This window comes from Simochromis diagramma, unplaced genomic scaffold (genome assembly GCF_900408965.1).
Source record: "Simochromis diagramma unplaced genomic scaffold, fSimDia1.1 OVJJ01000413.1, whole genome shotgun sequence".
Lineage (NCBI taxonomy): Eukaryota > Metazoa > Chordata > Actinopteri > Cichliformes > Cichlidae > Simochromis > Simochromis diagramma.
The window spans coordinates 2,234,067-2,246,074 of record NW_024386948.1 but is presented as its reverse complement, the minus strand read 5'-3'; the positions used below and the strand labels follow the sequence as shown (position 1 = coordinate 2,246,074).

The following is a 12,008-nucleotide window of genomic DNA, read 5'->3' as shown; positions in this document are numbered from 1 at the left end:
TTCACAGGGGTCCAGTGGCTCTGAATCCACAATACAAAAGAAGCGGTCGTCAGTCAAGGATCCATCTTCCCATGGGCTGTTACCTCTCAACTTTGCTGCTACTGCTGATGGACTCGTTAGGTTGCTAACAGAGCTGTGGAAAGGCCATTTTAAGATAAGAAAACTTCAAGTGGCATGAAGTGCAACAGCTCAACATCAGTGAGGAGCAGAGAAACGGAGGGATTGCTGAATCGCTGTAGCTGTCTGAGACACTGCTGAGCTGTGGGTTCACCTTTGTTGAGAAATACATAGTTAACAGTCTGGTCCATAATTTGTTAGACAGAGATCATAATTTGCCTCTTTGCACCACCTGCAGCACAGTTTTTTATACACAGCTCACAATTTTTGGGCAAAGTCTAATCTGGCTGTAAAACCTCTTTATTCCCATTCATGAAGGCATCAGTTGAGCGTAGACCTCGACAACGATACGTGTTCTTGGTCTTGACTTGGTTAGATGATGATTTATTAATTTTTTTTCACCATTTAAGTGTTGCTGAACTGACGTATTCGTCCTTTCTAAGAATGAACCAGATAGCTGATTTAGTCAACTAAGATTTGGTTGTCTGGTTTATTTTGGTGTTTCAGCCCAAAGACGGGTGTTAAGTGACCTCACATACACAGACATCTGTTTAAACCTCATGTTTAAAATTAGAGTGAAAGCTATAAATTACAAATTCAACTTCAGATTCACATTTGCTTCATTTGTCATGAAGTAGCAAAACAACAGGTCTCAGCTGGAAAGGAAACTACTTGTCAATTAAATGTCCAACTAATTTGAAGCTTCTGAAAATGGGGGCTGTGTATATAAAAGTTTATGTAATTCCTGCTCAGTTACTGCAAAATTATTTATAAAACCTCTTGAATTAAAGCTGAAAGTCTGCACTTCAATCAGATATTTACAATAAGGACCTAATTCAAATAATCAAGGAGTTGCTTATACACCATGGATTTGGAGAAACATAACATCCTTAGCTTAATTAAATTCAATGCATACAGCACTAATTGACAACAACAGCCACCTCAAAGGGCTTTATATTGTCAGGTAAAGAAAAAAACCCAACAAAATTGCACTTTGGCGACTGTGGGAAGGAAAAACTCCCTTTTAACAGGAAGAAACCTTAGAACCAGGCTCAGGGGGGGCGGCATCTGCCACGACCGGTTGGGGGTGATGGGGGAGAGAGAGAAAAAAAACTTAATGATGGAACATGATGATCATCAGTGAATACAACACATGTATATAAGAAATTTACCTTTCTTCAAGTCAATTTTCATCTTCTTGCCACCCTTCCTTCCTGTGAGGTTAGACATGTTGGCGGCAGCAGGACTCCTACTGGCCAGCGGGCTCTCACTGCGGGGCCAAGTTGTCGGAGACGAGCTCGCAGCCCTGGCTTTGGACGTGGGAGACCCTCTCTCTAAAGAGCCGTACACAGACTGAACAGACTCCACTGGTTGTGAGTTTACCAGAGTTGGCTCTGGGGTCTTCGTGTGTGCGTCTGGTCGCCTCATATCTGTCCTGGTGTTCATTTTAGGTTCTGGTTTGGGTTCTGGTTTGGGTTCTGGTTTGAGTTCTGGCTTGGGGTCGGCTTTAGTGCGCGTCACCACTGGACTGCCTTTGGTAGACGAGTCTTTGCTGTCGCTGGTGAAAAGCTGACCTATGAAGCTTTTCTCATAGCGTGACTTGTTGGCTACAGGAAGAACCTCCACATGCACTGAAGGCGAGCCCATAGCTTGGCGGAACACTTCCTGAGACCTAGAAAGGGAGACAAGGATAATTTAGGAAAAGTAAAAAAAACAAGATGACGACTTTAATCGCTCTCTTTGCTTTGTGGAACATTACAAACCTGTAAACCAACAAAGGAGAACTCAAAAGTGAGGCTGAACACAGAAAGAAAGAGAACACAGAATTGGAAAGCAAAGAAGGAGAGGGTGAATGAGGCTTGTGCTTCACTAAAGGGCAGTATTATAGTTTGGATTAACAACAGTGACTCCTCCAGCTGGCTTGGGACACTGTGGTCCCTATCAGATGGTGAGACCTTGAAGCAGGATCCTATTCCAGTTTTAATAGACCACTATCAGCCCCACATTCACACAAAACAGAGAACAGAGTGAGATGCAGTTAAATTGACCCATTCAGAAAGAGATATAGGACGGGGGGAAAAAAACCCCAGAAAGGACACGGACAGGAGTTTGAAGTGTGTGCGCTGAAAACATGAGAAAAAAAAAAAAATAGAATAATACAGAGACAAAAAAATACGCCATCGGTAGAGCAGATGTGGTGTGAGATAGGATAGAGCAGAGAATGTGAAGGATTTGTCTGGTTAATAAAGGAAGCAAAGTGAGTGACAGGTGGGGTATTTCTACAGCGTTATAGTGGTGACAGGATGAGTGGGAGTACACACACACACACTCTTTTTTGCTTTTACGTTTTTAGTTCCTCATCACATCCCTGACACGCACACATATACACCACATGTCTTGGGTTGTGTCAGGATAAGCCGATCCGCCTCAGATCCAATTTGGATGATGTTAACAAATAATTTTCAAATCTTTTCGTCTTTTCCTAGCAACAAGGTTACAATCTTCTGCCAAATGGAATCACCTGGAACACTTATTTTTGCCATTTGAACAAAAGAATAATCAGACAATCAGCAAAACCAAAGCGCATAAGGACGGATTAAGCAAACAGCAAACAAAAAACTCACAGGAGCCAGGTCCGGAAGAAGAAGAATGGAGAAAGAAAGGGAAACATAGACGAGGGGAAACAAATGGGAAAGGGGGAGTTGCTCAGTTCAGTAAGCTTTTAAGATCCTCCACAGTCTGGGTCCACGGTTTAATTACGTCTCCTTTAGCCCTGTGGATATTCTCAGAGGAGAGCTAAAGATAAGCAACATCAACAAACGCGAGCAACCATTGTCACCGTCTAAGCAAGTAATGCAATTCCCACCTGGTGGCAACCAACGTCTTCAAGGTGGCTAAAAACACATTTCTGGAGCAGCTGATGCAAATCCTTTAACTCTTTCCTCCAAAAAGACGACATCTGACGACCCCCCCCCATTACCACAGCAGAACATCTGCCTCTAGCTCACCTCAAGCATCCTCCTGTCACACCAACCCCTCTACGTGTCCTCCTTCACTACATCCATGAATCTCCTCTGTGGTCTTCCTCTTTTCTCCCTGCCATCCAGCTCCATATTTAACATCCTTTGCTCACTATATTCACTCTCCCTCCTCTGCACATGTCCAAACCATTTCAACCTTGCTTCTCTCCATTTCCCATGTCTGTTAAAAGCTCAGCCATAACATTAAACATCCTCATGCGACCAGAACAGACACACTGAGGGGGATATGAGCCCGCTAGGGTCGTCTTTTAGTGTCTGGCACCAGGATCTCATTGAGTTCTGTGAATGGATGCATGGGGGCTTGGACGTGTTGTGGCGCATCCCGCAGACACTCAACCTGAGCAGGCCATTACACGTTGAGCAGTGTTGCCTGTAAGATGTTAATCTGTTTATTTTATTAAGAACATATCCCCATGCATGAAACATAGGCTGCATGCTGAAACTATTAAGTAAATCTAATACACTGTACATGTTTCAGATCAAATATTAGCTTTGATTTTGGTTTCTGTGTTGAAAAACTGCACTCCCACACACACTGGCCTACTTACTGCGCAAAGGTCTTGTCCTGCAGTGGTGTATCATTGATTTGGACGATGCACTCGTCCTCCTTGAAGAGATTCTCCTTCTTGGACCGACTGTTTTCCTCGATGCCTTTAATGTGGAGGCCAAGGGGTCTTGCGACAAATACAGTATGGAGTCAATATGAAATCACGGAGGTAAACACGCATGACTACATGGCAACACTCGAGTAACTTCTGCATTTTTATGAGTCAACATTGCCATCTGCCTTTCCTTGTGCAGGCCTGCTTGATTATGAGAGGATGTGGAGAAGAGAGCGTTTATGTGAGCTTACCGTCCATTGAGCGAGGAGCAGTATGGGACCACGTGTATACCCAGGGGCCCACGGTCACCAGGGAACTCGACTGTCCTCGTCAGACTACTGCCAAGAAATACACAAATCAGGGACATGAAATCCTGAAAACGCAGATACAGTAAAAAACAACAACAACAAGCAGCTACACACACTCAACCTTCCCATTTGCATTTTCCTCCAGGCTACACAGATAGGGATACAAATTAGCTTACAGGTAGCCCTGCCAAAAATCGGAATTATGTGTGTGTTTTTGTGTGTGGGGTGTGTGCGCGATTGAGGACGCAGGTGGCTACTTCACCCCTTATCTACCTGCCTCTCAACTACCCAATCTAGCCGGTGGACAAAAGAAGAGAGCAGGAGATAAAAGAAAGAGACAGATAGAGGAGCAGATACAGATGAAACAGAATGAGGTTCTCTAATAATCTCTGCAGAGCCTTGAACTGTGGCTTTTAGCCGCAGATAAACAAGGACAATACCACTAAAGATAAACAAGAAGAGGGCTGCTTTTGATATTGGTTAGAGGAGAGAGGGGGACCTGCACGCTACGAGAAGATCAGAGAACTCCATCTCTGGCTGCAGGTTTGTTCTTACAAACACAATTATGGATCGTGTCTTCACCAAATTAATACAGTACGGAATTAATATACTAGTGCGTGCAGATTAAAAGCATTCTTTAAGTTTAAAACTGCTTTTTTTTTAAACTTATTTGTATGGTTTGGACAAATCTCGAGTATATCTGGTGCTTCTGGGCACCAGATTTGTTGCTGATGTGGAAAAAAGTTGTTATCTAGATGGGTTTAGAGTAGAAATTAAACTGTTGACCTTTTTGTTTGAAAGAGCAAAGCCTAAACACAGTGGAGGTTACCCACAATGATATTTTTAACATGTGGATGACAAGTGACAGGTCCTTAAAGCAGTACTACTGCTGTGTGTCATGTTATTTTTGTCATTTCATTGTTGTGCATTGTGATGTGATGCAAACCACACAGCGCAGCAGTCTCGCTACCATCTTGTCAACCTTCCTTTTCACTCTTTGCTCCTATCCTTCAGTCACAAATCGCCCCAGACACTCGTCTCCACCCTGCCTGCGCTCCGTTCCTCACCTCTCTTGGGCACTCTCCATCGCTTTCAGGCATTTAAACTCATCTCCCTTCACCTTTCTTTCCATCTCCCTCTCATTCACACGTGTATTTTCTCTTACATCTACAGAGTTTGATTCCTCTTCCCTCCAGAGCATACCTCCACCTCTCCAGGCTCCTGCTATAACTACAGATAAGCATGTCGTCTGTGAACATCACAGTCCAGGGAGACTCCTGCTGGACCTCATCTCTACATAGGATGGATGTGGTGTGCTTTCTTCTCACAAAAACATGACCAGATTGTTTGTGAAAAATTACAAAATAAATTGCAGTTAAAACACAGAGATCTAATTAATGGAAAGTTTTGAATATTTTATCCTCATGGTGGCTCATCTAAGTGTGCAAATCTCCATTTCCTCCTAATTGCATACTCAAGTGTAGTTAAACAAGTCACTGAACCCTTAATTGCTACCAATGTGTGTAACTATAAACTGTAAACTATAAGTCAGTTTGGAAACCAAGTCTCTTAGCTTATTGTAACTAAATGGATTTAATTGATTGGTTCTTATGTAGTACTCTTCTGCTCCACACAAAGAGCTTCATGTCTCATTCACCCACTCACACTCACATTCACACTCTGATGAACACATCCTGAGATGGAAGTATTTTTCCCGAGGATACTTTGGCAAACAGGAATTGAACTGCCAGCCCTCTGAATAATACAGTGAGCCACAAACACCCCATACCTCTTAAAAGTTATGTGTACACGTAAAACCATGACTTCAGTCATCTGGAGAATGAAGCAAAGCCTAAAATATTACATTACATTCATTAGGCGTGTGCCATTTGTCCACTGTGAGTCTGTGGATTCTGCCTCCACAGAAAGAAGTCGTCCAAACTTTGCGAACGAGCAAATAAACATCTGTTTAGTTGTAAAGTAAAGGTACTTTTGACCCGACATCACTGGGTGAAAGCACGGCTGTGTTTTCAGCCTGTAGCAGGGGAAAGGGAGACTCTTTTATGTCCTTATTTCAAGGGATATTTTCATTTCAATTCAGTTTTATTTATATAACACCAAATTACAACAGCAGCCACCTCAAGGTGCTTTATATTGTAAGGTAAAGCCAATAATGGAGAGGAAACCCCAACAATCAGCCCCTATGAGCAAGCACTTGGCAAAAGTGTGGAGGATAAACTCCCTTTTAACAGGAAGGAACCTCTGGCAGAGTCAGGCTCGGTGAGACGAGGCCATCTGGTCATCAGAACACATCCTGGAACATAACGGCGAGTATGAACCCAGATGTGAGATGAAACAGGAGCCCAGGAAAGTGTTAAAACTCAAGGAGATCTGGAGGTAGAAGAAGTCTCCTTGTTCTTATATTATCCAAGATAATAATTCTGTCTTCCATCATTTAGACTGCAACAGAATCTGCATTTCTTTAAAAGTTTCCCACATAGCAAAAAAGTTACAAGGCAAAAAGTCACGAGTTTTTAAAAAAAACTTTTATGTGTGTATGTGGGATTTGAAAGGAAACACAAGAACGAGTCTGAGAACAAAAGCACAGAAGTTCAAGTTTTATGTGCTTCACGCACGTACACAAGCCTAAGGACTAGCTGGGATCATTACAACGCACTCCTCCGTCACTGTCACCCTGCTCTCGTTAACCTCTGCCAGGGTCACACACATACTGTACACACACATCCAATTTGCATTCTTATTGCTACATCGCTCGCTCGCAAACACCATCAGTCACATTCCTCCAAATTGAAAATTCAGATACACACATGCATCGCATTTACATCTATTAGAGAACACAGTTACATCTAAATTACAGATGTGCACAAACCATGAATTACACAAACGCACGCATGCACACACGGCGTGAGAATTTACTTTCAGAGAGGGTACACAATGAGGCCAGGATTGTTTAGCATCATACAAACACACAGGTACAAAGCTAGTCCTGCATGATCTAAATGTATTCACGCGGTGTTGGGGGGGTTAACACACACACACACACACACACACACACACACACACACACACACACACACACACACACACACACACACACACACACACACACACACACACACACACACACAGCTTTAGCCCATTTACATTCATATAAAAAACAAACTGTGGCACAAACAAGCTCATCAGAGGCAACAGTAGCTTGTTAGCGCTGCACGCTAATATGCAGAATAGCTCCGCTCACCCATTTTAGCATCCCACTGACACAAACACAAACAAACACAGTCATTCCACTGGGGAGGGGTGCGAGGGCTGGGACTGGAGGGGGGGGAGCAGTGGGATGGATGAAAAGAGCAACGAGGAGTGAGACAGATGGAGCTCCCACTCTTGGTTGACTTCCTCTACGTCGACAGAGGCCGAGTGTCTAACACACTCGCAGCCGGGACTCCTGAAAATGTGCCCTCGCTCGCTCACCGTGGTGTCTTCAACTGCCAACCATCTGTTACCATGGCAAACTATCTGTGAGAGCCGTGCCTCCATTGTATCACGGGGCTGTCAAGACACCACTGTACTGTAAAACGCTGAAGAATCACCATCTGTCATTCCAGCCAAGTCCTCCCTTCTGAGCGCCCGCGACTCTGAAAAGAGCTATTTTCTAATCGGGGTGATGGTGTAGGGGGGGGGATCGGTCTGCTGCTGCACAGGAATGTCACACAACCATCGGCTTTCCCGTCACGGCCTTCCTGGATGAGACAGGTGAAGGGGCTGCGGTGCAGGGTTTAATTGTTACCATGGTTACTGTGACTGACAGCCTCAGAGAAAGATGAAAAATGATGATATGACTCCCGTCGAGCCGGACGTCTGCAAGTGATGACTCCAAAAAACAAAAAAAGGCGGATGCTTCCACGGTGAGACGTCTATTCAAGCCTGAATACTGTACATTCACTCACCTGTACACACACTCACACACGTTTGACTTTTACAGGTCAGCCAGCAGTGCTTGGCCAATCATGATCAGATTATCCCAGAATTATTACACCAAAACCACCAGAGGCCACGCCTCCATAAAGACACAAAGCAACCATCATTAGACAAAAAAAACCAAAACCCGAGCAACAATAAGTGATGCATCCTGACCACTGTGTGACACAAAACATCTGCAAGGTACACAGACAGAGACACAAATAACCATAAATGATGTCTGCCCGCTTCCTGGTTGTTTTGTGTCTTCAGGGAGTTTTTACATGTTTGTGCCGATCCTGGAAACTTGGTGCTGACTGACCCTCTGTGTGCTCTTGAGACAATGAGACAATATAACTCTCACCCTTAAATGTATGAAATAACTTTAAACGGCCTTTGCTGTCCACAGTACTTACCAGATCATTGCGTGTCACCTAGTCAGACTTAATTAACCTAATTGTGAAAGCGCTGAACTCAGCCTAATTAACCCTGTCAGCTATCTCACTGCTAACACGGGAAACCAAACATCTTTAGAAATCTTTTTTTTAACGATTGCCTAAATGCTACACCCTGTCATCACACCTGAGACAACAGATACGCTGGTTTCTGATACTAAATGGTGCCTCGGTGCTTGGTTGCTCTCAGGAATCGAAGGAGCGATCCTACCCGGATATACCCGATTACCTCAGACGTAACACGCGTTTAGCAATAATTCAGTTTTTGGAGGTTTTTGAGTTGGTTGTAACTAAACCAGATATGCAGATTGCTGGGATGACCGGAGCACACGGCACACAGGAAGAAGTTATAATCAAACTTAACTGAATTAATCATACTCAGTATGCTGACAGTGACATAAGCCAGTGTCTGACGCCACATTATCTACAGATAATGTGCTAAACACTGACAGTCTGATTAATCAAAAGTAAAATAAAGATATTAAGTATTAATTCAAAACATTATTAGTAGCCCTAGGTGTAACATTAATATCCCCAGCCTTCCTTTTCATCTAGACTCCAAGCACAGCTGTGCAACACTGCTGTAAACTGAGCTTGGGGCTATTTTTAGATCTAAAATCAGATCTGAAATCTGAAAAAGACTCTTTAATGAGCTTTTAATCTTGGCTTTTCATATTCCTCTGCAATATTATTAGTACCAGTGTATCTGCTAGAATAAATTTGAACTGTTATTTGCATTTATGCAATAATCCAGGCCCACACTCACTTCTGTTGCAGCCTAAACAGATGAACAACTGTCCCACCCACAACCTCATAATGGGTTACACACACACACACACACACACACACACACACGACACACACACACAAATGTTTAATCCTGTCATAGTGTCGGGCTGTCAAACAAAGAAAAGAGTCGTAATCCTAGTCTCCATCCCTGTGCCACACCAAGCTACCTTTAAGAGTGACACCTGCACACACACACTTACCTGAAGTTAACCTTGCTCATCTTGGCAGGGGGGTCTTCTGCAAGTCGGTCCAGAGCTCCTTTCAGTACATTGCCGATTTCCTGTATTAGACATGAACAAACAAACAAAAACATTAAGTCGTTGATAGTTGCAATGACAAATGAACAGTTTTTGACCTGTACGCGCGCTGAACAGCAGCCGGTCGGGGAACACGAGGAGGCCCGCCACCAATTAGTAAAACAATCTCACGCCGCCATCAATCACCTTTGGAGACAGTGAAGGGAGAATGACCACCGGACGCTGAGCTCTTACCACACGCCGCTGTCCTTCCTTCACTCTGTGTACATTTCTATCTATGTACTTCTCCCTGCCCTCCCTCCCCCCCCTTCATCCATCCCTGCCCTGTTTGTCGGGGCAAGCCTCTATTTTTAAGTCTACGAAGAAAAAACACAACAAAAAAATCAACAACCCTGGGGCAAACGAATAAAAAGGAAGAGGGAGAGAGAGAAATGTGGGAGCAAAGAAAGAAAGCGACAGCGTCAAACTGTTGTGAGACGCTCAAACACACTCGAGGGGTGGGACTGAGAATTCGCCCCAGATCGGTAAAGACAAGAGGGGAGCAATTAGGTCCTTCTGCCTTGTCACTTTCATTGTGTCACCAGTACTAATGGCTGAAAAGCTCCCCGCCCACCAGCCCACTACTTAGCAACCCCACCACCACACCCAACTCCCCTATGGACCCTCTGTCACAGTACAGAATAAATATATGCTTTACATCTCACGCGCGCGCGCTTCCTGCAGATATTACCTACACATACCGTCTCTGCAGAGCTGCAAACGTGGAAAAAAAACATGATGTGTTTATGAATACAAACACATATGCTGCCTGCACAAATAGTGACCCACTTATCTGGGCTATGTGAGATTACCCCCCCCCCACCTACAATGGAGCACATGTGTGCGGGGGCAGAAAAGATGAGCTGGAGGCTCCATTGTTGCTGTGCATCTTCCCGCAACGCCATTAGCTAACGCACACGCAACACATGCTTCTCCATCTTTGGTACATCCTCATCACAGAGTGAGGAATGGAGCCCTTGGGAATGCGAGGCTGGCAGGAGTGCAGGTGAACACGTGTAACGTGAACACGCGCGCTTAGCTGTACATCCCGTTTTAAAGGAACTGTACCATAAAAAGGAACTGCAGCACCACGCACACATTAGGTACAGTAGCATAAAATCCTCCCCGTGTGCCTGCGTCTCTTCTAAAATTACATACGTTATATAAGATAGGAGATGGAAGGGTACATAAACACACACATAAACCTGCATATATTTAATGCTTTAACATTAAGGGATCAAGCCAATCTCTGATTGGGAGCACTCAGGTTTAAGTGGTTGTAAAAACAGCAGAATCCCTGCTGTGCTCAGCCAATCAGCTTGCCCCTCTCGGTGTTTATATCTCAGCACACTTAAGAGGAACATTAGTGTCATTCCAGCCTCTCTAAGGAGAGTGAAAAGGCTGCAGTGTTTGGGTTTGCAATAGTAAAACTTTTAGAGATGAGATGTTTGTTATATTAGTGTACTTATGTAACGGATACCCATACTAACCCATGTGCTACTGGGCTATAAGGTCGTCTCCTTGTGCATGTCTGGACTGATCCCAGTGCAGTTGCCATTTTAACATCGCTCCCTGAAAGTCCCCTTTGTACCGACTGTATGCACTTTCTGTAACTTACAGATTTGTCCTGAGACAAAAACGATCTAGTTTTCACATGGAGGATCATTATGAGAGCTAGGTCTCCCAGTATGACTCAGAACAAACTGGACTTTTTCCAAGTTCAAAGATGATGCATCAGATCAGGAGGTGTGTATGCTAAGGTTTGTAGTATATGAACTGTGAATTAGTTAAATGGGACATTTACTCACACTGATGGATGCATAATGGCCAACTCTGAGTTCAGTATCTTGCCCAAAGGTACTCTGAGAAGCAGATTGGAGTAGCCAGGGATCAAACCACCAAAATTCCAATTGGAAAATGACCCGCTCTACCTCCTGAGCCACCCTACTCCAAATTATCAAGGCATCTCAGGGAAGACGTTAGGCAGAAACTATCTGAACTGTGGTACGTGCGCCTGCCATTATGCTCATGGGCACGCACAACCTCCTTGCGACAAGAATAACGTGATGGTTGCTCAGTTATTGGACTGCAAATAGTTGCAATGATTAACTGGTTGCCCTGAATTTGAGCATGTGAAACATTCAAATTCTAAGTGACCACAATCACAAAATTGAACAAGGGGCCTCACGGGACCGTGATCTGGCTCTGCAATCAGAGACAGACTGGCAAAGGTCTGCACATTTATAACCACAGACACAGACATGCCAGTATGTTGCAATCAATCTGAGTCAGTCTGTGGTGTTGACTATAACCCATGTGCAGCACATCTCTTTGCAGTAAGGGACTTGACTTGGTTGTATGCCTGTATAAAAGCAAGGTTGCAGAGTACCTATGTCGTTTTTCAGTTAAACTTCTGTCCTGC

The 12,008-nt window shown here is 44.0% G+C and overlaps 1 protein-coding gene across 2 annotated transcripts in view; it reads right to left on the bottom strand.

The window, feature by feature from the left end:
- pard3ba (par-3 family cell polarity regulator beta a) overlaps positions 1–12,008 on the bottom strand; it is a 191,113-nt gene that overhangs the window by 122,253 nt on the left and 56,852 nt on the right. The window contains exons 5-8 of one of the 2 annotated variants that reach the window (XM_040038425.1): positions 9,491–9,570; positions 4,012–4,095; positions 3,707–3,832; positions 1,290–1,789 (exon numbers count right to left, since the gene is read on the bottom strand). In XM_040038425.1, the coding sequence (XP_039894359.1) occupies positions 1,290–1,789; positions 3,707–3,832; positions 4,012–4,095; positions 9,491–9,570 (790 nt within the window). Of the gene's footprint in view, positions 1–1,289; positions 1,790–3,706; positions 3,833–4,011; positions 4,099–9,490; positions 9,571–12,008 lie in introns of both variants that reach the window. The other variant, XM_040038424.1, reaches the window with a different exon arrangement.